Consider the following 27,999-nt stretch of genomic DNA (forward strand, 5'->3'; position numbering starts at 1 on the left):
GTGTGTTTAATGTTTTTTGCACAAAACATAAACAGATCTGTTTCGGGCATTTGACATTAAATAAACATCAATATTTAAAAGAAAACCGTAAATAAAATATGTTTATAGAGATTCACTGGTTAAAATATGGCTTCCTTTATTATGTGCCGACTGGCACGATGTCATCGATACGCGACGACGAGAGAATGAAGTTTGTTGTCAAGTTGGAGATGACTTCCATTAAAGAGATGAAAGAGATGAGATGAAAAGAGATGACTTCCATTAAAAAGGCGTTAAAAACCAATTTTGGGTTCGATAAGTTCCAATCACAGAAGCAGGAGGACGTTGTTAGAGCAGTTGTTAAAGGTGAGACCATAATATACATGTTGAACTTACAATAACTTACCTATGAACGGCTCATTGGCTGTTACCTACTACTAACTAGCATGATCAGTTATTGTCATTAAACATATCTGAGTAATGCCGTTGCACAAATCGGACTGTCGATGGAATATTGTAAATTACTGCCCCTGTTGTGTGCAGGTGACAGGGATGTTTTTGTGTGCATGCCCACCGGGGCAGGGAAGTCCCTCTGCTACCAGCTTCCCGCAGTGTTGGCTAAGGGTATTACCTTGGTCATATCCCCTCTTATCGCTCTCATCCAGGTCAGTCTCTTCTTTAGTATTTTCTTCTGTTGTGTAATTTGTCCTGATTACATGATTGATTCTGATATAGACTGAGCTATGCAAAGCTAGCTGTAGGTTTCTTCAATGATGATCCCTTTCTCTGTATCCACCATAACAGGACCAAGTGGACCACCTAAGGGACCTGAACATTCCTGTATGCTCCATCAACTCCATGCTCCTTGCAGGGGCATGCCGTCTGATCCTGGCCGATCTGGAGAGTGAGAGCCCCTGGTTGAAGCTGCTTTACATCACCCCAGAGATGGTGGCCTCCTCTGCCTTCCAGCCCTGCCTTACAGGCCTACTCTCCTGGAGCCTCCGCTCCTACCTGGCTGTGGACGAGGCTCACTGTGTCTCCCAGTGGGGGCATGACTTCAGACCAGACTAACTCAAACTGGGCAGTCTGCGTGTCTGCCCGGGGTACCCTGTGTGGCGCTGACAGCCACGGCACCCCAGAAGGTGCAGGAGGACATAGCAAAGTGTCCTGAGGCTGCGATCACCGCTGTCCTTTGCCACACCTGTGTTTCGCAGTAACCTGCATTATGAGGTGGTGTACAGGGAGGACCCCTGGAGGACACCTACAAGCACCTGCATGCCTTCATCAGGGAGGCCCTGACCATGGGGGAATGCCCCAAAGGACAGGTTGGTGGACTAGATTCCCCTCTGACTCTCTCTTATATGCAGTATCTCTTTCTACTCTATCTAATGGATGGTGTAATCAGTTAGGGCTGGGCGATGTGGCCTAAAAATCACAAGTCTATTTTTTATTATGGGCGATTCATGATATATATGTAGATTTAAAGGTCAAATACACTGCATTTCAAACAGTCAGCAATAACCTAATGGGCTTGTGATATTATACCTAGGGTTAATATAAGCCTTCCACAACCATAAAACCCACTAATAATGTAATTATTTTATCAAAATAGTCTAATCTGCTATTTTGCAATATTCACTGATCTGGCTGAAAATGCCTGTTTTTTTGCAACAAACTGAACATAAATTTACCAGAATCAGTGTTCATTGATTCTATGGTTTTAGTAGTGGCTCCTCTGCATGCAATTTGAGGAGTTGAAAGGTTAACTTCTCCTCTATTACAGTAAAATCATGAATGGTGTAATCAGAGTAATGTATTTCGGTGTCCTTATGACCGATTCTGTTGGAACAAACCTTAAATGCAAATAGAGAGTTGAAACCACTTATCAGGGAGGAAGTGATCTGTTGTTGTGTGTGTGTGTGTGTGTGTGTGAATGGGAAGGTGCATAGAAGGAGCAAAGGAGACTAGACCAAAAAGACATGAGAAAAAGCAGACGTAAACGGTCATAAAATACAAAAAGTGATTGTTGCAATACAGGCATTTGGAAAATTGCACTAAAACATAAATTCAAATGAATTCAATATGTCATCCAGCCTTATAATCAGTGCATGGTACTTAGTTTGGGATATGTATCTGTATGTCTTTCTTCAGGGTTGTGGAATTGTGTACTGTCGAACCAGAGAAGGCTGTGAGACGGTGGCTTACCAACTGACTAAGCTGAGAGTCCTGGCCAAGCCTTACCATGCAGGTGAGACATTCCTCAAGGGCTTATAAACATTGTGGGGTAGGATAGTAAATGGTAAAGTTTAATAAAGACAAGAATCAAGCAGATTATTTTATTGATGGTGAGACGAGACATAACAAAGTGGGCGGCATGACTCTTGACCTTTAACTCCTGCTTGTGTAGGGTTGAAGGCAGGAGATCGCACAGAGGCTCAGACTGATTGGATGCAGGGTAAGGTGCTTGTCATTGTGGCCACCATCAGCTTTGGCATGGGGGAACCTTGCCAAGTTACTACCAGGAATCTGGGCATGCGGGCTGCCCTCTTCCTGCAGGACGTACTACTCCCCCCCAGTTACTACCAGGAATCTGGGCGTGCGGGGTGAGACGGGTTGCCCTCTTCCTGCAGGATGTACTACTCCCCCCAGTTACTACCAGGAATCTGGGCGTGCGGGGTGAGACGGGTTGCCCTCTTCCTGCAGGATGTACTACTCCCCCCAGTTACTACCAGGAATCTGGGCGTGCGGGGTGAGACGGGCTGCCCTCTTCCTGCAGGACATACTACTCCCCCCAGTTACTACCAGGAATCTGGGCGTGCGGGGCGAGACGGGTTGCCCTCTTCCTGCAGGATGTGCTACTCCCCCCAGTTACTACCAGGAATCTGGGCGTGCGGGGTGAGACGGGCTGCCCTCTTCCTGCAGGACGTACTACTCCCCCCAGTTACTACCAGGAATCTGGGCGTGCGGGATGAGACGGGCTGCCCTCTTCCTGCAGGACGTGCTACTCCCCCCAGTTACTACCAGGAATCTGGGCGTGCGGGGTGAGACGGGCTGCCATCTTCCTGCAGGACGTACTACTCCCCCCAGTTACTACCAGGAATCTGGGCGTGCGGGGTGAGACGGGTTGCCCTCTTCCTGCAGGACGTACTACTCCCCCCAGTTACTACCAGGAATCTGGGCGTGCGGGGTGAGACTGGTTGCCCTCTTCCTGCAGGACGTGCTACTCCCCCAGTTACTACCAGGATTCTGGGCGTGCGGGGTGAGACGGGTTGCCCTCTTCCTGCAGGACGTGCTACTCCCCCCAGTTACTACCAGGAATCTGGGCGTGCGGGGTGAGACGGGCTGCCCTCTTCCTGCAGGACGTGCTACTCCCCCCAGTTACTACCAGGAATCTGGGCGTGCGGGGTGAGACGGGCTGCCCTCTTCCTGCAGGACGTGCTACTCCCCCCAGTTACTACCAGGAATCTGGGCGTGCGGGGCGAGACTGGCTGCCCACTTCCTGCAGGACATACTACTCCCACAAGGACAGGGAGCAGTTGAACTTCCTCATCCGCAACGAGGTGGCCCGCAAACAGGTTACGTGGAGACTACACTGTCAACCTGCCTCACAGGCTTGTTATTAGTATAGAAATATGATGGTGCTGTAAATGCATAGAGATTGCAATTGGTGTGTACAGTGTTCAAATCGTTTTATGTTTGTTTATTTAACTTTGAGCGAATGATTGTGTGACTTCTCTGCAGGCAAAGCTTGGCTCCGAGAAAGATCAGGACAAGGCTTCCATCACAGACTTCGAGACCATGGTGTCATTCTGTGAGCAAGAGGGGTGAGTGTTATATAACACAGGGGTTCCCAAACTTTTACACTCAGGCCCCCCCTTCCAGCATTGGGGAACATCTCTCGCTCCCCCTGCGCTCGCGCGCCATGCCTATTTCTGTGGGCACAAGCACTGTTCATGACACACCCCTCTTGTTGGAGGAGAGAAGATTTTACAATATTTCCTGCAAATCTACACTTTTTTTATGGTGTGCAGAGAAACCTTTGCTGTTTTAAAGCAAATTTTCTTGCAATTCTATATGTTTTGTCATGTGATATTTGAGTGACTCACATTACAAAAAAATCAACAGGCTAGTTGATCTGGACATTTCTGACAAGTTATAAATGGCTCTCTAAGGTCTGCAATGACTGAGAAACTGATGATGCACTACATAATTATGAAATTGCAACTTGTGCATTCTATTATTTAAATGTTCAAGAGTTTGTGTGTGTGGGGGGCACAGCAGCAGCCCACAGTTTGGAAACCACTGATATAACTCACTATAATCATCTGCATTTTTGTTTTATTTCATGCAAGAGATACAAAAGCGTATTGCACTATTTTAGGCAGCCTAAGAAAATGCTTTTTCAGAAGGAAGAGATGCCATTTTTAACCTATGCAACAACTATATGGAAATGACAGCATTACTCTTTTTCTGTTTTTGTGTGTAACTGTGAAGCATATTACAAGGCTTCCTCACTGCCTCAGTTCCATGTTTGTACAGCAGAGGGCAGGCATGGTCCTCTGAATCGCCTGAGGAATGAGATAATGGCTTGTTTTTGCTGAACTAATGCTGTGTTCACGTGCTAGTCGGAACTAGGAAACAGACTTTTTCGACTTGTGAACTGGTTGTAGTTATCCACGTGCTGCGTTCAACCAGTTAGCAAGTCGGACATTTCTGAGTTTCCTAGTTTCATCTAGCACTTGAACAAGGCAATAAAGCAAAGGAAGTCCTTTACATAGAAGACATATGGCAACACTCTCACACCGTGTTTGGCAAGATGCCTCCATTTAAGTGAGTTGTTGATGGAAACTGCAGAGGGCTCTTTCTTAGAGTCTCTGAGCCAGTGGCAGAGGTTGAGTTGACACCCATACATCCTAGAACTGACAGACATTCATCTCCCCAAGCAATCTCCTGTGCTTCAATTGGGACCTTTTAGCTACATGTCCAGTTGTTTGTATTACTTGATGCCTTTGTGTGTGTGTGTGTGTGTGATTCCATGCTCCTGTGTTCCTTGTGTCCTTGTGTTGTGTGGATCAGTTGAAGCCGTCCTAGAGGTCTAGTCTTGTCCATCTCTCACGGCTTTGTTAGCCAGCAGAGCCCAGGGATGCCCCACGGAATGTTGATACTCCTGGAAGCCTGGAAGCCGGGCCTGTTTTGCTGCTTCTCAGGGAGGCTCTGTGTGTGTTTTGTATGGAGGTGTGTTGTTCAAGGGCCGGGTTCCTTTATAGACGGGCTCCACACCCTCCCATGGGTCCTCCTCATTCCTCTGGGGTTAATAGGCCCATAGAGTGCTTCTCCAGAATGTCTCTCCTGGTGATATAGTGGTGACAGTGGGTTTTCAGTTCACACCTCTCTGCATGGGTCCTCATTCTTCTGGGGTTTAGAGGTCAGTAGAGTGCCTGTTTATAATGTCTCTCCTCATTATTGGGGGAAGTGGGGATTGTCTCAGGTTAGCTGACTATGTGGGCCCTTGGTTCTGGTTCTGTGACAGCAGCAGCACGTCAAACAGGTCATCAGCAGCATGAGCAGGAAGACCACTAGGAAAGAACACACGATTGACAACACCTTTTATAGTAGCTAGCCTACATATTTGAATTTTGTCCAGACAGGATGATTGATTTCACACTATCTAAAGTGGCTGGGTCTTTCAGCATGACAATGATCCCAAACACACCGCCCGGGCAACGAAGGAGTGGCTTCGTAAGAAGCATTTCAAGGTCCTGGAGTGGCCTAGCCAGTCTCCGGATCTCAACCCCATAGAAAATCTTTGGAGGGAGTTGAAAGTCTGTGTTGCCTGGGCAACAGCCCCAAAATATCACTGCTCTAGAGGAGATCTGTATGGAGGAATGGGCCAAAATACCAGCAACAGTGTGTGAAAACCTTGTGAAGACTTACAGAAAATGTTTGACCTCTGTCATTGCCAACAAAGGATATATAACAAAGTAATGAGATAAACTTTTGTTATAGACTAAATACTTATTTTCCACCATAATTTGCAAATAAATTTGTTAAAAATCCTACAATGTTTTCTGGATTTTTTTCTAATTTTGTCTGTCATAGTTGAAGTGTACCTATGATGAAAATTACAGGCCTCTCTCATCTTTTTAAGTGGGAGAACTTGCACAATTGGTGGCTGACTAAATACTTTTTTGCCCCACTGTACATACATACATACATACATACATACATACATACATACATACATACATACATACATACATACATACATACATACATACATACATACATACATACATACATACATACATACATATACATACATACATACATACATGTATGTATATACATACGTGTGTGTGTGTGTGGTGTAGCTTACCGATAAAGAGGACGAGGACAGCGAAGGCCCCCATCTCCAGAGGGCTGGCGGTGGGGAGACCCTGCAGTTTGGCCCAGAGCTTCTGTAGCAGGGTCAGCATCTCCTCCCTGGCATCCATCATGTCCCTCACACTGAGGGGGGGTGCAACTCTGTAGTATCTGGGTGCAGGTTGTGTGATGTGACCACTTTGCTGAAGCCACAAATAAAAGGATAAAGTGGATGAAAGATGGATTATTGATTATTAATAATGGATTATTATTACAATATATTGTTTGAATTATTAGAATCTTGGCATTTGTTTCATTCCTTATTCTTCACCCATAATGGACTGTGAGTCTAGAAGTCAGAGATGCTGTATGTTACTGTCTAACTCTGTACATGACCTGAAACCAATGGAATGTTGACAAACCATTGTGTTCATCCTTGAATATATAGGCGAGCTGCTAGTGCATGTGTTTCTGATGAGTAGGTAGGACAGAGCGAAATCAACGGATTCCAGCTCCTCCTATAAGAAAGAGGAGGATCTAGAAAGTGTGTTATAATCTGGTAATATGTTGGTGTGTGAAGGATTGAGTTTTTCTGGGTCAGTGGGATTGTGTCTGTTCCAGGTTTACTAGAGTAATTCTAGGGCTCTCCCAGCAGCACGGCTGTGGACTGACACACCACCGTTATCACAACTGTCATGAGACCGAGAGGAGGGTCCCACTGGCTGACTGTATAAAGGGAGGACTTTTATCTATGTTATTTCAAGGGCAGACTCTGATATTTGCCTTGTTGTGTGTTAAAATATATTCTAAGTTTCTGTCTTCTTTATGCACATATGAGTAGGACATATGTTGCTGTTGCTATGGGAAAGTATGTTCCCTATAAACTGTGAATAGCAGTTGGGTAATTGGACAATTGATGCCAAGACAGGATCCTGCTCATAGGAATTATCTCATGATCATCCCTTCACAGTTCTCCTCCTCATCACACTCTCTTTATCTTCTCTCTAGTTATGCACCTTCTCCTCTCCCAACCCTGATCACACTGTAGGCTACTTGATTACATTACATGTCCGTTCTCTTCCTCACAACACTAGATTGACTTGGATTAAGATAGAATTTAATGTATTGATTCTATTAAAGGGGAAGTCTTTACAAAAATGGAATAGTGCTTCAATTCATTTGACAGTATTTTTTAAATTGACTATAGGTGTGGTATGTAAAACAGATACCAGACTGTTGGCTCAGTCTCTGTCCTGTTGTCTGTGTCCCTTTTTAAAGAGCTTCTGTTCTTGTTGTGTTGCTGGACCAGACCGAGTCCATTGTGGTGGAATGTGTTCTGGCCAATGTATTTTGTATGAATTCTGCTGACAATAGTTTTTACTTCAGTGCTGTTTCCCACAGCTGCTCTGTCTCTCTCTCTCCCAGGTAGACTCCCACCAGCTGGTGTGGTGATAGATCCCAGTCAGACTGGGCTTTCACCAGTCTCCGGTTTCACGGCTAGGCCGGGGGGTATGGGAGCAAGTCTTCCCACAGTAGTAAAGTCTAGCTAAATATTCAGCTGTTAGAAATGTCATTATGATAATGACATACAGGAAGAGTGCTCTCCTTCTAGAGCTGTTCCAACTCTGGTCCACACTGTGTTCACATGTAAATAGCCTCCCTATTAATACACAGCTGGAATACACTGATGACAGCTAAATTACACTCTTCACATTCTTTTGGTTAGGCTATAAAGTATGCTAACACTGTTATTCTGGCCTGTATTTGCATGTATATAGGCTACATGTACACACTCACAACCAGCATACACTCACCTGAACTGTATGGGTAGTTTGCAGATATGCAACAGAGTAAATAAAGGTGCTAAACTGTGCTTGTCTAAGAAGCGAATCAGTTAGTGATGTAACACAAGCACCAACACCTACCTGAGTGAGTGTGGAGAGCGAGTTCCCTGTGTGTAGCTGGGTGAGTTGGAGCCAGCAGTGAGACAGAGGTGGTGACTTCGCCTCCTCGACCCAGCGGTCTTTTCAGGATTAGGGTTAGCAGAGATAAGTCCTCAAGTAGCGATTAGCATCGAAGCCAAGAGATGACCAAAACCCCATCCGCTGCACTGCTGTCCTCTGTACAGTCTGTTCTGGGTTTCAGAAAGGAAACAAATCGGGCTCGATTTGAGCATTCTCCAGCTGTCATTGGTTTGCTTTCCACCGTCTCTCTCTCCACTCTTACTCTCTCCTTTTATTCTTGCTTCTCTCCCAGTTAGTAGTAGCTGTTGTCGTCTCTTGGTGCCAGTGGAAAAGGCAGTGGTTGTGCAATAGCAACACTGTTTATCTCCACTTACACAGGACTCCTGCTGTGTTTTTGTGCTCTCTGCCTGTTGTATTAATATAGGCTAGTTCATCAGCTCCTTCTGCTGTGGGTCGTTGTCTTCTTCCTTCACTCCTCCTCTGGAAAGACTCTGTTGCTTCATGAGCTCTGTCTCTCTGTCTCTCTCTCTCTCGCTCCCTGTCTCTCTCTCTCTCTCTCGCTCTGTCTCTCTCTCTCTCTCTCTCTCTCTCTCTCTCTCTCTCTCTCTCTCTCTCTCTCTCTCTCTCTCTCTCTCTCTCTCTCTCTCACACACTCTCTCTCTCCCCTCCTCCCTTGGTGAGACTGCCTCTTTCCCCCTTCTTTGAAAACTGTGGAGACTGTTTCCATCCGAGGTAGTCTTACTTTGTGTGTTATGGAGGTGTCTTGACTAGTATTCTTCCAAGAGACACTAGCCTGTATGAATGTGTGTGTGTGTGTGTGTGTATACATGACATAATATTGTGTATTGCGTGAAAGAGCCAGCTGTTATACAAAGAAGCGGAACAGCCATACTCTAAAGAGTGAATAGACATTCAGATGTTAATCTATTTAAAAGTCATTTAGAACAGTAACATCCTCACCAACCACCACCCATGACCAATCTCACTCACCTACAAGTCTCCTAAAAGTAGATCATTTTGGTTTGCTATTCAGACTAGACTCTAGGGAAGCAGTTATTTTATAGAACCTCGTCTCTGTTTCACATTATTCAAACGAGTCATTCAACACCCACAACCCCTTTTTCTCCTCATCATTCGAGTTTGTCAGAATAGAAGGGAGTGGTGTGTCTGAGTGATCAGAAACCGCATCCAGTTCACAGACGTATCGATAAACGGGTGTTCTTTTACTGGAGAATACACTTCACACTCCTGCAGAGTCACTGCATTTGATTTCCATACCTGTTTGACCGCACCCATTTTGATTTGAATGAAACTTTCCATACATATTTGCCCATGGTAGAAGTGGTCAAAAAGTGTCTTTTTTTGGGGGACCTGAATGGCAAAACATTCTAGCTCAAAGTTACCCATTGCTCAAAGTGAGTCATCAATGTCTTCATTCCTGGAAAAGATAAACAGTTGAGTTTTAAATAATTTTAAAGCTTACAAAAAGGGTTGTCAATATATTTGATCATTTCTTTGACTGAGACACAACATGCTCTTGAATACAGGGTGGGTGTCATTTCAATCATAGAAATATAATTCATAGAATGTGCCTATCCCTTCAGACCCTTGCAATTAAGCTGATACACCATTGACATTTTAAATGTAATTAAAATGTTTACTTCCAATTAATACCATAAAGATGGCTGCTGGTCCACCCACCATTGAATGTCAACTTAAATGGGAATGTCTATTCCATGCTCTATATTTCTTTGATTTCAATAGGTTTCCTATGGAAGGTTGACAGTGTTATTTAAACAAACTGATATTCCCATTCAAGTCAACATTCTCTGATGTGTGGACCTCCAACCATTTTAAAAGTTGACATTTTTATTTTAGTCACATTTTAGTAAATGTATCAGCCCAAACATGACAACCACCCTGTATTCAAGAATATGCTGTGTCTCAACCGATGGCAGGCACAACACACAAAAACCTCAGATGAGGAAAAATAGGGTCTACGCTACAACATACGGGAAAATCTGTTTTTGCTGTTGAGTTTACATGTTTTTAGATGATTGACATCAAAGGTAAGAAATGTTTTGGGAACAAATAATCAAATAGTTTGACAACCCTTTTTTGTAAGCTTTTAAATGATTTAAAACTCAACTGTTTATCTTTTCCAGTGATTTTAAGACATTGATGTCTCATGTTATGATGGGGTATGCAAAATAAGTCAACTGTTTATCTTTTCCAGTGATTTTAAGACATTGATGTCTCATGTTATGGTGGGGTATGCAAAATAAGTCAACTGTTTATCTTTTCCAGTGATTTAGGACATTGATGTCTCATGTTATGGTGGGGTATGCAAAATAAGTCAACTGTTTATCTTTTCCAGTGATTTAGGACATTGATGTCTCATGTTATGGTGGGGTATGCAAAATAAGTCAACTGTTTATCTTTTCCAGTGATTTAGGACATTGATGTCTCATGTTATGGTGGGGTATGCAAAATAAGTCAACTGTTTATCTTTTCCAGTGATTTAGGACATTGATGTCTCATGTTATGGTGGGGTATGCAAAATAAGTCAACTTGAGCACCTATATCACCTAAATGTTTTGGCATTCAGGTTTCAAAAAGCAGTGGTCTAAAGTACTTAAGTAAAAATACTTTAAAGTACTACTTAAGTAGTTTATTTTTTATTTTACTTCACTACATTCCTAAAGAAAATTATGTACTTTTTAATCTTTACATTTTCCCTGACACCCAAAAGTACTCCTTACATTTTGACCGCTTAGCAGGACAGGTCAGGAAAATTGTCCAATTCACGCACTAATCAAGAGACCATTCCTGGTCATCCCTACTGCCTCTTATCTGGTGGACTCACGAAACACAAATGCTTAGTTTGTAAATTATTTCTGAGTGTTGGAGCATGTCCCTGGCTATCCGTAAAAGTGTTTTTTTTTAAAGATCATAATTGTGCTGTCTGGTTTGCTTAATATAAGGAATTTAAAATTATTTTTACTTTTGATACTTAAGTATATTTTAGCAATTGCATTTCCTTTTGATACTTAGGTATATTTAAAACCAAATACTTCTACTCAAGTAGTATTTTACAGGGTGACTTTTACTTGAGTCATTTTCTATTAAGGTATCTTTACTTTTACTCAAGTATGACAATTGGGTACTTTTTCCACCACTGCCAAAAAGTCATTTTCTGACTCCTTCTATCATGGGCAAATATGTATAGTAAGGTTTGTTCAAATCAAAAGGGGTGTGGTCAAAAAGGCATTCAAATCAAATGGAACGACCCCTCTCTGCTCAAGTGTGATTAACATCTAGTGATAGCGATTAGTGTCAGCCTTATTTGGCCAGTTGAGTGTGACCTTGTTTGATCACACGTCATGCACGCACACACACACACATCGATCATAGACAGTAATGGGGAATCTGTTACACAATGGTAGCTATTGATCAATGATGATCCTCTTTTGTCATTTCTCCATGACACAATCATTTTATAATTCCTCCTATCAGCAGCATTAGCTACTTTTCTGATGTCATGTACACTTTTCTGTATTGTGATTCTTAATGAGGAATGCACAATATCTTGGCTCTGAGCATTTTGAGACACTGTGGGCTCTACTGAGCTACTCTGTAAATGCTAGGCCTCCTAGGGGTTTGACCTCTGGCATGTCTGTGCAATATGTTTGTCTCTCTCACACCTGTATTTCTGGGCTCTCTCAGCTGCCGCCCTGCCACCATCTCCAAGTTCTTTGGGGACCAGAAGCCAGACTGTGCGGGGGCCTGTGACTACTGTCGTGACCCCAAGGCTGTGCGGGCCCAGCTGGAGAAGGGGGCTACTTTGTGCACCAAGACTGGAGCAGCTTGGAGCACACAGCCCAGGGGCCTGTTTGGGTTTGACCGTGACCTCTACGCCAGGGGGAGGATGGGCTACGGCTTTGAGAGGTCAGAAATGCAACGGTCTAGTAGCCTGGAGGCCCGTCTAACTCTGTTGGTTAAAGTAGAAACAGACTGGCATCCAGGCTAACATTTGTTGTAGTTTTTAGTTGCTAACAGGGCAAGAGCCTGTAAGTAAGCATTTCACTGTAATAATACCTGTTGTATTCGGCGCACGTGACAAATAAACTTTGATTTGAGATGGGGGTGGGTCTTTCCTTCTGACTTGCTATTCATGTTTTGGTTGCACTATTTGGTTGGGTTAGAATTATTTTCAAATGTATTGTTGACTTTAAAATGTGTTTTCCAGCTGTCACTCATAGACAGTACAGTAGGAATGCTGAGGTCTGTGGTGATGTCATCTCCTCAGGCATGATGAGGGAGGGCTGGGAAAGTGGAGGTGATGATGATGATGGCTCCGAGCATCGGAGGAAGGAGTTCGGAGATCTCTTCAAGAAACAAATGAACCTGCGCAAGGTGAAACCTCGCATTCATGTACAGTGTACATGCTGTACATGGACAGCCCTGCTGTCATACTGTTATATGCAACATCTGACTCATAAGCATTCCAGTGCTTCAGTAAACAAACCTTCATACACTGTAGCAGCTTCCTCTCTCTCCACATCTGTGTTCCAGCTGTGGCCAGCCAGTCAGCCAGGCAAGGAGGCTACGGGGCTAGGGGCCCCTGTAAGGCACCATGTGGTAAATCTCTCCCATATGTGGAGTCAAATCAGCACAACAGGGCTATTCAAATCCATACTATTAATCCTGACAAACAAAATACGTGTTGAGTTGAGCCATTATTTTGAGACTGTTGGTTTGAGATGCTGCCAGCAACAGCATGGGGCTTGGAACACTGAAAATATTAGAAACTAGGTGAGAGAGGTAGCGGTCTAGTGCTGGAGTGAGGAATTTGAGGGGCCCTCTGTAGGTTCTCTGCTCTAACTGACAATAGAAGTGTGAGGGAGGTGTCTTATTTCCCTTTGTTTACTTCTCTCTCTCTCTTTCCTCTGTAGGTGTCTGAGGGACACAAAGATTCATTTATCCCCCCAGGTGGGTTCTCTACTGTTGTAATATCAGTGACTGTAGACAATTTGCAAAGTGACTGTCTAATAATAAATGTTAATGTAACTGAATGGGTCTGGATATTGTGTTCAACTGTGTCTGCAGATGATAACTGCCCACTCAGGGAGGCCAGCAGCCAGAAAATCCCCAGGCTCACTGTCAAGGTACAGCTCTAGTATGGAAACGTCTCACACACGCGCATGCTCACATGCATGCTCACGTACTTGCAAAGCAATATGCACACATGTTTTTGATGTTTAATGCACATGTCCTTGCGTATTCAGTGTCTCCACCATCATGAGCTTGTTAGAAACTATTTATTTATTCATCCATAATTAATTTCTGCTTTAAATCGTTCACCCAACAAGATGCTGGCTTATTCAGGGTCCCACTCTCAATTTGTGATCTAATGCACAGAACGCTGAACATCTATGTTTGCAGATCAAGGGAACAGAAAGGGGATTGTACTACCACTGTGGTTCATACATGTATTACAAGAATAGCCATTTTCAAGGAAAAAACTTAGCCCCATTTGTATTTTTGTAGCTGTGATTGTATGTCATGATTTTAAAAAGATTCAATAAATGTATGTATAATGTTGATGTTTATTCTGGAGCTGCTACTGACCCTTGTAAAGACATGCTTTAAATCTCAATGACACTTTCCTTTTAAATAGAGGATGAAATCAAATGAATACTTCTTCACTTGCCTTTAAAAATAAAAAAGTTTTGAGGAGAGTGTGTGCCAAATGTGTGCATCACTTCTAGGCCCAGGAGCACTGTGTGGCCCTGTTACAGGAGGCTCTGAGTAACCACCAGGTGGCAGCAGCACACACACACAGGTACCAGTCACTACTAACCACATGCACCTAAAATACCAAGTCACTGATGCCACTGGGACAACTGAACTGACACTTGGATTTCTTTCTTTGCCTTTTCCCCCGCCCCTCATCCAGCTCTGACACACTCTCCTTGGCAGGGGATATCGAACATGAGGTCTTCAAGATCATCAGGTCTTCCAACCTGTACAAAGCAGCTGTCCTGAAGAGAGTAAATAGTTCCTGACTACTGTCTGGTTTATTGTACAACTGTAAAGTCACTTTATGTATCGAGTCGTATGGAAGCTATTTTTTAAAAGTTATTCTTTCACTCATCTAACTTATCTCTTGTTCCTAAAGAAGGGAGGGGCTGCCTCTGCAGGAGGAGGAGGAAGAGAAGGGACCAGCGGCTTTGGGGAATCCACAGAGATAAAGACTGAATCCAAAGACGAAGCAGCCTCCTCCTCTTCCTCCTTGACTGAGGAGCAGCAGGGCTTCACGCCTGCCTCACAGATCTACTCAGTAAGGCCCAACACCACAGCACACAGAGGACTCTGCTTTTACTTCGCCTTAGAAAATACTGTAGTGCTCCTTTATAAGCAGCAGTAATGACTAAATATGTATCTACTGGCTAATGCATTGAGACTGCCTCAGCCCATTTAGTAACAGGATGCGGTCAGTGTTATTGTGAGTCAGCCTCATACTGGGTTCTATTAGTAACTAAGCATCCTTCCTTCTGTGTCTCCTTCTCGCCACCAGCTAAAGCGGAAGAGAATAGGAGCAGGTCTGAGGGGCTCCTCCAACCCCTTCCAGACTGCCAGTGAGCTGCTGAGGGCCTCTAACAGCGAGGGCTCCACTACAGGTCCAGGGGCCAACAGGGGGACAGGGAGCGGGGGCCTGACTGCCTGGCTGGGTCCGGAGAGTCAGCCGGTGAGGAGGAGAGGGGAAAGAGGAAGGAGATAAAGACTGGAGATACAGCACCAACCATCAGCTCCTCCATCAGAGCTAAAGCCAATGCAGTCTCTGCCTTCCTGAACAGTCCCACCAAGACAGGAGGCAAGGCCCTGAGCAAGAAGCAGAAGCTAGCGGAGGCTGCTAATAACTCCCGCAACATTACCCAGTACTTTGGGAAGAAACCAATTGAAAAGAGTCAAGAGGTGGGGATAAGAACCAATGATGTGTCATCTCAGGCCTTTTCAATACCACCCCAGTCACTCCCCTGCTACTGTCTCCATGGATACCATCCCTATGGACACTAGTCCCATGGAAATCATCCCCACGGAAACCATCCCCATTGAAACTATCCCTATGGACACCATCCCCACAGAAATCAACAACTTGGATAATGATGATGATGAGGAGGGTAAAGAGGAAGCTAAACTGGACTTGGACTCTATCACAGTGTAAGATGTCCCTCGGAAGTTGTAGATAGTCTTTGACTGGTTTATTCTGTTTTGCGCCTCTCTCTCTCTAAACTCCTTTGTCTTATTCACAGGCAAAATGCACATGAAAACCAGGCTAAATCATTGCTAAAACAAAGGGTATGGAGATCAATATTGTATTGCCACAACAGTCTTATTGTGTCGTCCATGTTTTTTAACAGTAATGTAATGATGACATCATTGTTAACATCTACTACCACATGTTCTCTGTGTGTCAGCTATGTGAGGACAGTGAAGAGAGGGAGGCCCTCCCCCGAGCAAAACGTAGCTGCCCCCTACAGGACAGCAGGAAGAAGGTGACCTTTAACCCAAACATCCAGGAGACTGTACTGGAGCCAGGGAGCCCAAGCAAAGCCCCCAAGCCTGTGTCTTTGAAGGAGGTGGCTGACATCGTGGTGCGCTGTCTAGACCCCTTCTATACCAGGGCAAGTTTGCCACCAAGTTGAGGGAGAGAGGGAAGGGGCATAAGCAGTGATTAAGATATTTAGTTCTTCATTTGTCACTTTTTCAAATTGTAGTATTCCAAATGTGAAATCTTCCTTGTTGTAGGAGCTGTTCAAGTCATTTGCCCGCTACTTGTCTCATCTACTAGCAGAGGGGAGGAGTAGGGGAAGAGGTCAAGGTGAGGAAGACAAACATTGTGTGATGCTCACTAGCGCAAGCTGCCTTTTCTAATAATGAACTATATTTGTGTCCACAGTGAAAATGCAGGCCAGGAATCTGATATAGAAGTTCTTCAGCAGTGTGAAGCGCTGTGAGAGTGAAGCAGACTGGAAGCACCTGAAGGGACCACACAGCACTGAGACCTCTGAGCACAGAGGGATGGGAGGAGGCGGGACTATGAACAGAAAGGTGGAGGAGGATAACAACCTGGGGGTCTGATCCCTTCATCCACTCTCTCTCTCCTACTGATTCCCTCCCTCACATCTCTCTCAGGCCAAGATACTTCAGCCGTTACAGAGATGATCTGCTGCTATGCTGTGTCAACTCCAGGCTCATGCTGTCGTGGTGGGGAGAGCCGCTGTAATGGCGGATAGTTAAACATGTACTGTATACAGCATGTCTGCTGCTGCTGCTATGGAACAAGTAGTCATCCCTGCTCAACGCCGAAGAGATTGTGGCTCTTTGTTTGATGTTAGCACCATGTGACTAGGACATGGATGCTATGGCTATACCAGGCCAAACCCTGCTGCTACCCGGTCTGTCATTCTGCCTGACTAAAGAGGACAGCCAGCTGGATGTGTAACAACCACACTCTATCCTTGATTGATTTAGGAGCTGTAATTTCATGTATTTTTTTGTTGTTAGTTTGTTATTAGTTGTTTTCATGAGATTCTCAATGAGAACTTTTGTTTATGCTGAGGAATCCCCCAAAATATGAATTAGTTTTTTCTCTTGCCCATATGGTACAAAGTTATCTTGTCGAAAAAGATCAGAGCTGGCCATGTCTGCCTGTGCAGGTTGGTGACTGGGTGGGTGACATTTCAAACAGTCAGTCATTTCAAACAGTCAGTCATTTCAAACATGATGGAATCCAAAGAGCACTGGATGCACCAATGGGGGAAAACTCCCAGCCTTCACAGAAATGTATCCAAAAAACCCAGCCTTCACACACTATTGCTCCATGTGAGACCTGTTTACAATAACCTCTCTAACACTGAATGTCTAGTGGTTGGTACTAAATGGCTCATGGGCTGTATACAATTAGATTAAGTGGAAAGACTGTTTTATGGAGCAGCAGCATCCCCTGTATAGGGAAGGGGGTTGGGGATCGTTGCAGAATGGATCTGGGGAGATGTCGGTGCAAAGCACGAGTGAGTGGGGACTTGTAACAACAGCTGGGTCCTACGTAGATCAAATGGGCGGGGGATTATGAGTGGCATTTGCCAGTGTCACACATTTGTTCAGTGAACGTACATGTCTCGATATTGTACAATTATTTCCTACGTTATTCTCTATTTTTATTGTAGGCCGAACGTGCTGTCGCTGCGTATAGGGACTTGGTTACAGTGTTCAGTTTGTGCGTGCATTTTTGTCGGCCTTGAGATATTAATTTAGTGTCAGATGCGGTAAATTGATGCATCTGTCACATTCGAATGGTTCATTGCAGAATGTCGGAGCCAGGTGCGCCCGAGGCTTTCCTAGTGAATGATAAGGGTCGCTGAATGGGTTACGGTTTGGGAGGCTGCGCTGTTCGAGATTTCTTGATCATATGAGGCATGCTTCCGGGCGAGCGGTCAGAGACGTTACAGAGCGCACGGTGAACAGCCACAACGATAGACCGAGCATCGATGCTTCGTGCAGTCAGGATGGAGGAGTTTGTTACGGAGGAAGATGAGCCATGGTACGACCAACGCGATTTGGAGCAGGGTGAGTAGACTGACACACCATTGTTGTTACTTTGTGGCGGTTGTGGTTATATTTTTTGCAGGTTTAGCCTTGTATGCGAATCATCCCGATACAATAAAAACACCCCCAGCATAAAGCAGCTGATGCTGGCTACCGACCTCATCACTGTCATTTAATGCAACAACCTGAAGATGTATCAAAGGATGCTAATTGACCCCTCAAGAAAAGACAATATTATTGACATTGTTCATTTGAAGAATATATGACATGTTCTGCAATTTTAGCTCGATATACAAGCGTGCGTGTCTGGAACGGACTACTGTCTTCATTGTCGATATTATCCTTGATATGATCAAACTGAAATTTTCTGATTGTGCTCATGCACTTTAAAGACGTACCCCAAGTCCCATACATTTGAGAATGAGGCGTGGGATCCATCGAAATTCTGCTGCAGGTTTCACCTGTCAGACCATGTTACACTCTGTTATTCTCTCGTGTGTGTGTGTGTGTGTGTGTGTGTGTGTGTGTGTGTGTGTGTGTGTGTGTGTGTGTGTGTGTGTGTGTGTGTTCTCTGACACACACACAGACCTACTTCCATTTCTCTCATTTCCACCTCTGTGTATAGTCACTGCTCTAGACTTCCCCTTTATCCATTATTGAGCTCTTTGCCAATTATTCTGATCTTGTCAGTGACGTGCAGCGTTCTCAGAATAACCCTGCTGTCTGTCTGACTTCACCCTCCATCTCTCACATCATAAATGATGAATGGTCACGTGCCAAGCCTCTGTCCTCGGTTATTTTCCTCAAGTCACCAAAATGCTGAGTTGTGGTTCTCTCTTGCATGGGGATGTGCTGGTGAGGTATTAGCCTGACATCAGGCTGACAGACTGAGAGATGATTTAAAACAAGTGGGATATTCAGGGAGACAACTGGTTGACATTTGCAGGATTCTGTGGAATTTTTAACAAAGATCCTGTGCAGTTGCAATCTCTGAGTGAGGAAAATGTCAGTTCTGTTTTTTTAATAGTTTTATTTATTTATTACTGGCTAGACTGAAGACACAGGACATTTACTAACCTCATGTCTGTGCTCTGATAAATCATAGGGATCAACAATGGAGACGCTCCCAAAGAATCTGTTTGGAGATGCTTGTTGAAAAGGCACATAATACACACACACTTTTCCATTCACCCAGGGCTTAGTCTGATAATACATCCCTCCTATAGAGTGACACACCCCTTTGTATCTCTTCCTCAACTGTTTGATTTAGGTAACTCAATTGGACCCCAATCGTCTGTCTCTTCCTCCACTAATGGCTAGATAGACATAGATGAGGATCTGTGTAGTCTCTGCTCTCACTCCCTGTGTATTGATCTGGCAGAGCAGTGTCTCCCACCTCTGGTCTTATCCCCATATTTCGAAACAGAACGGGAAAGAAGCTATTGTTTTAGCATTTTAAATGTCCCCACAAGTTATGATGTAGGTCAAAGCTGTATTTTCCTAGCAATCAGTCATTGTAAAGGGTATGGTTGGTATATTAGGATAGTAGGCGGTGTGAGTTCCAGATGGTGGGATGAGGTACAGTATATGTCCTTCCCCAGCCCTCGTCCTCCACATCACCCCATTGACTGATGACCCAGAGCATAAAAGCAGCTTTGCGTCTCATCAGTGATTCCCTGGTCAGGGTTTGGGAACCAGGTGGGTCCTGCTGTTCTGCAGCCAGCAGCAGGCTCGATCTCATCTCACAGCGTTTTCCAAAATGGAGAGTCGGAGCATTAAGCCCAGCTGGATGATCTGTTTAGGGGGGCCTCAGACATGGCCTCTCAGGCTGGGATCAGAGATTTCAGCCTGGGGGTTAGAGGGATTTGAGGCGACACGGCATGTAAAATTGTAATAGTACAGTTTTAGCATGCTGTTCCCTAGGTTGGAAAACAGCCAGCAGCATACCATTGCTGACTTGCTTCTGAAGCTAAGCAGGGTTGGTCCTGGTCAGTTCCTGGATGGGAGACCAGATGCTGCTGGAAGTGGTGATGGAGGGACAGTAGGAGGCACTCTTTCCTCTGGTCTAAAAGAATATCCCAATTCCCCAGGGCAGTGATTGGGGACACTGCCCTGTGTAGGGTGCAGTCTTTCGGATGGGACGTTAAACGGGTGTCCTGACTCTGAGGTCATTAAAGATCCCATGGCACTTATCGTAAGAGTAGGGGTGTTAACACCGGTGTCCTAGCTAAATTCCCAATCTGGCCCTCAAACCATCCCGGTCACCTAATAATCCCCAGTTTAAATTGGCTCATTCATCCCCCTCCTCTCCCCTGTAACTATTCCCCAGGTCGTTGCTGCAAATAAGAACGTGTTCTCAGTCAACTTACCTGGTAAAATAACGGATAAATAAATAAAAAGGGGTCATATTGTATTTGCTATGGTCTATTTCCACTCACTTTCACACAGAGTGAATATGTGATTATTATGTAAGTGATCTGTATTCAGGTCTGCTCACCTATTGCACTCAGTGGTCATAATCATCAGCTCAACATGTGTATCCTGTCTGTCCAGGTGGTAGGGTATGACGTCATAGTTGTAGCAGCTGGTGCAGTGTGGTTGTGATGTGCTTCACTAGATGCTATATGATTTATACACATCCGAGGGCATAAGGATGATGCATAGCCACACGTGCAGAAGGCTGCAGTGCACATGAGCTGTGTGTGTGCCAAGGTTGCCATGGGGAGATGTCAGTTTCAAAGTGTCATTGCTTTGTGCTGTTACAAGTCTTATGTTATTCACTTGTATTCAATGAAGTGGGTACACAATTTATCTTATTTACCGGGATATCTCTTACCATCTCAGCAAACTCCGATTCTTATCCGTTTGCCAGCACAAACAACTGTTGTGCGGCAGCGTTATGATTAAGGCACAACCATAAGATTACATAACTTTTAAGCTTAAGACAATGTGTACCAGGCACTTTTGTGTTGGTCACGTAGCGTCTGTGTTGTAGTGATTTATTTGTAATGCTCGCTCTATTGTCTCACACACAAGAGCTGGTACTGTTTATAATGCAGACCCTTATCACTCTTCTAGTTCTCTCTAATGGTCTGTCCATTGTGTTAAAACAGGAAGATATGGTAGCCTACAGATGAGCTAATTACATTTTTAGCTACAGTACCAGTCAAAAGTTTGGAGACACCTACTTATTCAAGGGTTTTTCTTTATTTTTTTACTATTTTCTACTTTAATCATCAAAACCATGAAATAACAAATATGCAATCACGTAGTGACCAAAAGTGTTAAACGAATCAAAATATATTTGAGATTCTTCAAAGTAGTCACCCTTTGCCTTGACAGCTTCACACACATGGCATTCTCTCAACCAGCTTCACCTGTAATGCTTTTCCAACAGTCTTGAAGGAGTTGCCACATATGCTGAGCACTTGTTGGCTGCTTTTCCTTCACTCTGCGGTCCAACTCATCCCAAACCATCTCAATTGGGTTTAGGTCGGGTAATTGTGGAGGCCAGGTCATATGATGCAGAACTCCATCACTCTCCTTCTTGGTCAAATAGCCCTTACACAGCCTGGAGGTGTGTTTTGGATCATTGTCCTGTTGAAAAACAAATGATAGTCCCACTAAGCGCAAACCAGATGGGATGGAGTATTGCTGTAGTCATGCTGGTTAAGTGTGCTTTGAATTCTAAAGAAATCACTGACCGTGTCACCAGCAAAGCACCATCACCACTCCTCCATGCTTCACGGTGGGAACCACACATGCAGAGATCATCCGTTCACCTATTCTGCGTCACACAAGACACAGCGGTTGGAATCAAAAATATCAAATTTGGACTCATCAGACCAAAGGACAGATTTCCACCAGTCTAATGTCCATTGCTTGTGTTTCTTGGCCCAATCAAGTCTCTTCTTCTTATTGGTGTCCTTTTGTAGTAGTTTCTTTGCAGCAATTTGACCATGAAGGCCTGACTCTCGCAGTCTACTCTGAATAGTTGATGTTGAGATGTGTCTGTTACTTGAACTCTGGAGCATTTATTTGGGATGCAATCTGGTGCGCAGTTAACTCTAATGAACTTATCCTTTGCAGCAGAGGTAACTCTGGGTCTTCCTTTCATGTGTCAGTCCTCATGAGAGCTAGTTTTATCATATCGCTTGATGGTTTTTCTGACTGCACTTGAAAAAACTAGTGTTCCATATTTATTGACCTTCATGTCTTAAATTAACGATGGACTGTCATTTCTCTTTGCTTATTAGAGCTGTTCTTGCCATAATATGGACTTGGTCTTTTACCAAATAAGACTATCTTCTGCATACCACCCCTACCTTGTCACAACACAATTGATTGGCTCAAACACATTAAGGAAAGAAATTCCACAAAATGAACTTTTAACAAGGGACACCTGTTAATTGAAATGCATTCCAGGTGACTACCTCATGAAGCTGGTTGAGGGAATGCCAAGAGTGCAAAGCTGTCATCAAGGGTGGTTACAATAAAGAATCTCAAATATAAAATCTATTTTGATTTAACACTTTTTTGGGTGTTCCCCACTGTTGTGTTCCTGTTAGTGCTGACAACATGCACTGTGCTGATTTTAAAATGCTGCATTCATGTTCTGGAATGGAGGTCAATTGTTCTCTGTTTAACACCCCCTCTCCTCCCACTGTACTGTCATGGGCTCTGAGTAGTGGGGCAGGCATGTTGGAGCCAGGACAGCTCCCCTCTTCATCCTTACTCTCAGTCCAAGTAGGCCTCGTCACTGCAGCACCCGATGAATAATGGATCCATCAAGCTGCTGGTGGAAACCAAGTGACTCGCTGCCCTTATCCCTCCCAGGTCTAAAATGGGATCATGTTTATTTGTGGAAATGTCTGTCTCAAAGCAGATTGAGAGCAGAGATGTGCTGGAGTTGATTGGTTTCTGGGGAAAATGTTAAACAATCTTGTTGTGACAATAAAGTTGTATGTGTAGCAACCAGTGCAGCTAAAACCTTTACGCTTGTATGTACAGACTGTACAGCCGCTCTTCTTTTTGGAGTGGGGTAATATGAACTAAGAGGGATATCTCTGTCATTCTGACCAGGAGTAATGGTAAAAGAGTTCTGAGATGACCTGTATTGGTGTTTTGCCTTGTGTAATCCAGACGGAACCTAGTTAGCACAGGCTTTCTCCCTTATCCTCCTCCTTTCCCCTGCAGTCAGACTCCATTTTCTTGAGCTGATCTTGGCAGAGATCACAGAAGCTGGTCTTAATAAGAGAAGATGGAGGATTATTTTTTTTCTTTACTCCAGCAGGGGGAATTGAATGAGGGGATTTTCTCTATTGCTTGTTCTGATTGAATTTGAAATGAGGGGGCAAAGTCTTAAAGTGATGAATTTAAGGAAAGCCAGAAAGCATTGCATTAATGGAGTTAAAACATTCCATAATGATCCGATGAAACACTTTAACTGAGCTGGGCTAATGCAGCAACTGCCAATATTACTGGTGGATGAAATGTGAATGAAAGAGTTAATGAAAGAGTTAAAATAGTTGTTTTTCTGTATCCAGACCGGTACTCTCTCGACCTCCTCTTTGTCCCCTCACAGACCTGCACCTGGCAGCTGAGCTGGGGAAGACCCTTTTGGAGCGCAACAAGGAGCTGGAGGACTCCCTACAACAGATGTACATAAACAATGAGGAACAGGTGCAGGAGATGGAGGTATAACATCATTACCACTTTCACTAACTATGTGTGAGTGTGTGTACATGTCATGATTGATGCTGATGTCATGAATGATCCTGCAAAGTGCCCTGCCCTACCTCTTCAAACTGTATCTTAAATTACCCCCCCCCTTTAAAAAAAAAAAAACTGAACCAGCACTTGACCCCTCCCCCCCCTTTCTAGCTCTGAATCTACTGATGGCTATTTTATTGAGGAAACATTTACTTTCTATGCCTTTATGTGGTTGTCCCACCTAGCTATCTGAAGATGAATGTACTAACTGTAAGTTGCTCTGGATAATAGCGTCTGCTAAATGACTGAAATGTAAAAATACAATTAAATGTTGAATTGCTGAGAGGCCATATTGTCAAGCATGGCACCGGACTGGTGTGTTAGCTGGAGAGTGTGGGTTTTAAACTACCGACAGTGCACTTCATGATCCTGCAAAGTGGCTCTTCTCACTAGGCTAGCACAATTACATTCTCCTTGATGCGCCATCAAGCCAATTAAACCCTGCAGAGCTCTGATAGGAGTGGAGCAGAGTGCAGCTGCATGAGAGAGAGATAGCGAGCGTGTGTGTGTGTGTGTGTGTGTGTGTGTGTGTGTGTGTGTGTGTGTGTGTGTGTGTGTGTGTGTGTGTGTGTGTGTGTGTGTGTGTGTGTGTGTGTGTGTGTGTGTGTTTACTTAGTGGGAGAAGGGAACCCTCTGACTCTGAGCCAGATCTGCCACCTCATTAGACAACAAACACTGGCCTCCTTATTAGGCAACAACAAAGCTGCCTGCTAATGGCCGACTCAACCAATCACACACTTTAATCTGCTGGAGAAGAAGAATAGAGGTGATCCACACTTGTTTGTGTAGACCGGAATTAGGAAACTGTGATGCTATTTTGCTTAACCATCATGGAATACTGTCATATCTATGTGACTGATTTAAAACATTTTTTACAGCAGTCTCTTGCATTGGGCATGTCTCAGTAGTCTAAAACAGCTTCCTCTCCTCCTCTCCATCTGCACTGATGTAACCTATAGATGTCCAGTTATTTTATATCTGTTTTAGACTCTTTAGATTGTCTCCCTGTAAGGTCCATGTCTATTCCCCCTGCAGTACCTGTCCAAGCAGCTGGAGATGCTGAGGGAGATGAACGAGCAGCATGCCAAGGTCTACGAACAGCTAGACGTGACGGCCAGAGAGCTGGAGATCACCAATGAGAAACTGGTTATAGAGAGCAAGGCCTCGCAGCAGAAGGTAGACAGGTGAGGGATAATACTCTCCCGAGTTGTTCTCGCTGCTATGATCTACAATATGAACATTCACTCTATGTAAGACTGTACCATGACCTCTTTCTTCACTGTGTTTATACCAAGGATTTCTAAGAAATATTTGGTTTAAGAGTTAACAAGCTTAGTTCTTGAATGGTTCCTACTGTTCATAGTAAATGAATGCGTCTCACCTTTGTTTTTGTGACACAGGCTCAGTATAGTCTTGTACATTATGTTGTGATGTAAATAAGCTTTAGTCCACTTTCGTGTGTGTGTGTGTGTGCGTGCGCTTACAGGTTGACGGGTACCATGGAGACACTGCAGGCTCAGGTGGATACCATGACAGCTCGTGTGGAGGAACTACGTACACTAGAGGAGCTGAGGAACCACAGAGAGGAGCGGGAGCGACGCAAGACTGTCCACTCCTTCCCCTGCCTTAAAGAACTCTGCACTGCACCAAAGTACAGTAAAGAGCAATGCTCTATGTAGTCTCTCTCTAAAAAGTCCAAAGTACTGTATGTGAAAATATGCTGAGTACATTTGACAAATGACCTGAATGTATGTTGTTCAGATTACATAAGAATGCAATCTCTCTGCTGTATCCTTGTGCTTCTCTGTGTGGTGTATCGCTCTACAGATATGAGGATGGCTTTCTGGTGGCCAACCCCGGCAGTGTGGACCTGGTGTCTGAGCGTGAGCGCCGGCCGCTGGACGAGGAGAACGAGCGTCTAAAAGGTGTGGTCTCCTCCCTGAGGTCCGCCATGGTGGCAGAACGGGGCCGGAGGGAGGGGGCAGAGAGGGAGTGCACAGCTGTGCTGCAGGAGTTTGAGCTTATGGAACAACGCCTCCTGGGTGCTGAGGGCTGCCAGCTGCGAGTGCAGGAGCTGGAGGCGGAGCTTCAGGAGATGCAGCAGCTGAGGAGGTCCCGGGTCTGTCTGTTGGATGAGGGTCTGGAGCAGACCCTGCTCAACAATGCCCCCGAGACCGACACACCCGAGGAGGGACCGGGGAAAAAGGAGGGAGGGGAGGGGACGGGGGAGTCCGGGGGGACAGGAGGAGGGGGGCAGCAGGGAGGCCCAGTGAGGAAGAGCTGCAGCGACACGGCGCTCAACGCCATCTCGGCCTGCGACGCCTCTGGCAGGCGTCAGGGCAGCTACGCAATCCACGCCAACGGCGTGCGCAAGCGGGGCATGTCCATCCTGAGGGAAGTGGACGAGCAGTACCACGCCCTGCTGGAGAAATACGAGGAGCTGCTGGGGAAGTGCCGGCGCCACGAGGAGGGCATGTGCCACGCGGGGGTGCAGACGTCACGCCCTGTCTCCAGAGACCCCTCCATGAAGGACTACAGCTTGGCCACCCCCAGCCCCTCAGCCATGGCTGCTGCACCCCCCACCCCGCCCCAGACACCCTCCACTCCAGAGGCCCTGGAGGGCATCAGCCGGCAGGTAGACCAGGTGGACAAGAGGCTGGGCCAGAACACCCCAGAGTACAAGGCCCTGTTCAAAGAGATCTTCTCCCGCCTGCAGAAGACCAAGAGTGAAGTGAACTCCACCAAGGGAGTCCCCAAGGGTAGAAAGTCCCCACGGGTTGGAAGTCCTAAGGGAAGAAAGTCCAAAGACAAATGAGCTGCTTTCGTGATACTAGTGAACATGCACTGAAAACAATGGGTACAAAAGCCACAGATTTTCTTTCTGAATTAGTTTCTCTTTGTTTGACCGTGTTTGTTGAAATGGGTCACTTGATGACAGGTTACCTGTACTTCTGCACTGGGGAAATGATACCATCTACTGTGGATGATCCCTCAGCTGTTTTATCCATCTCTCTGGACACTGACACGTTTTATCCATCTCTCTGGACACTGACACGTTTTATCCATCTCTCTGGACACTGACACGTTTTATCCATCTCTCTGGACACTGACACGTTTTATCCATCTCTCTGGACACTGACACGTTTTATCCATCTCTCTGGACACTGACACGTTTCATCCATCTCTCTGGACACTGACACGTTTTATCTATCTCTCTGGACACTGACACGTTTTATCCATCTCTCTGGACACTGACACGTTTTATCCATCTCTCTGGACACTGACACGTTATATCCATCTCTCTGGACACTGACACGTTTTATCCATCTCTCTGGACACTGACACGTTTTATCCATCTCTCTGGGCACTGACACGTTTCATCCATCTCTCTGGGTACTGACACGTTTTATCCATCTCTCTGGACACTGACACGTTTCATCCATCTCTCTGGGTACTGACACGTTTCACCCATCTCTCTGGACACTGACACGTTTCATCCATCTCTCTGGACACTGACACGTTTTATCCATCTCTCTGGACACTGACACGTTTCATCCATCTCTCTGGACACTGACACGTTTCATCCATCTCTCTGGACACTGACACGTTTTATCCATCTCTCTGGACACTGACACGTTTCATCCATCTCTCTGGACACTGACACGTTTCATCCATCTCTCTGGACACTGACACGTTTTATCCATCTCTCTGGACACTGACACGTTTTATCCATCTCTCTGGACACTGACACGTTTTATCCATCTCTCTGGACACTGACACGTTTTATCCATCTCTCTGGACACTGACACGTTTCATCCATCTCTCTGGACACTGACACATTTTATCCATCTCTCTGGACACTGACACGTTTTATCCATCTCTCTGGACACTGACACGTTTCATCCATCTCTCTGGACACTGACACGTTTTATCCATCTCTCTGGACACTGACACGTTTCATCCATCTCTCTGGACACTGACACGTTTTATCCATCTCTCTGGACACTGACACGTTTCACCCATCCCAATATGAATGAATTGTACAGCTGATGACATTAATCATCTGGGTAGATGAAATGCCTTGATTCTTGACCTAATTTAAGATAATTTGACAACCTAGTCGTGCACTAAAATCTGTTTGCCCTGTCTTTGTTCAAGACAATCCGGTACAATATTTAAATGACTGGGCGTGTATACTGAGACTGCACTAATTCTATTTAGAATGTATAAATAATTGCTATTTAATGTTTTTGATGACTGACAATGAATAATATGTGCAGAGCGATTCATAAAATGTTTTCAAAAACAA

The 27,999-nt window shown here is 44.8% G+C and overlaps 1 protein-coding gene, 1 long non-coding RNA gene and 1 pseudogene across 3 annotated transcripts; 2 read left to right on the forward strand and 1 right to left on the reverse strand.

Moving 5' to 3' along the window:
* Positions 1–33: 33 nt before the first annotated feature.
* On the forward strand, positions 34–15,646 carry LOC123999029 (annotated as a pseudogene).
* Positions 4,301–6,495, reverse strand: LOC123998615. The gene is made up of 2 exons (XR_006832295.1): positions 6,356–6,495; positions 4,301–5,555 (listed from the first exon to the last, which is right to left on the reverse strand). It is a non-coding gene; the product is annotated as an uncharacterized LOC123998615 (long non-coding RNA).
* A 1,472-nt stretch (positions 15,647–17,118) lies between the features above and the next one.
* On the forward strand, positions 17,119–27,999 carry LOC123998608 (cerebellar degeneration-related protein 2-like). Of its 2 annotated transcripts, XM_046303625.1 has the most exons (6): positions 17,119–17,383; positions 17,680–17,939; positions 23,503–23,615; positions 24,726–24,874; positions 25,177–25,341; positions 25,518–27,999. In XM_046303625.1, the coding sequence occupies exons 2-6, from the start codon at positions 17,861–17,863 to the stop codon at positions 26,503–26,505; spliced, it is 1,494 nt and encodes a 497-aa protein (XP_046159581.1). In that variant the 5' UTR covers positions 17,119–17,383; positions 17,680–17,860; the 3' UTR covers positions 26,506–27,999. The 2 variants fall into 2 exon arrangements, with proteins under 2 accessions (XP_046159581.1, XP_046159580.1); XM_046303624.1 differs by having other exon boundaries at positions 17,119–17,939.

Source organism: Oncorhynchus gorbuscha, linkage group LG16 (genome assembly GCF_021184085.1).
Source record: "Oncorhynchus gorbuscha isolate QuinsamMale2020 ecotype Even-year linkage group LG16, OgorEven_v1.0, whole genome shotgun sequence".
Taxonomy (NCBI): Eukaryota; Metazoa; Chordata; class Actinopteri; order Salmoniformes; family Salmonidae; genus Oncorhynchus; species Oncorhynchus gorbuscha.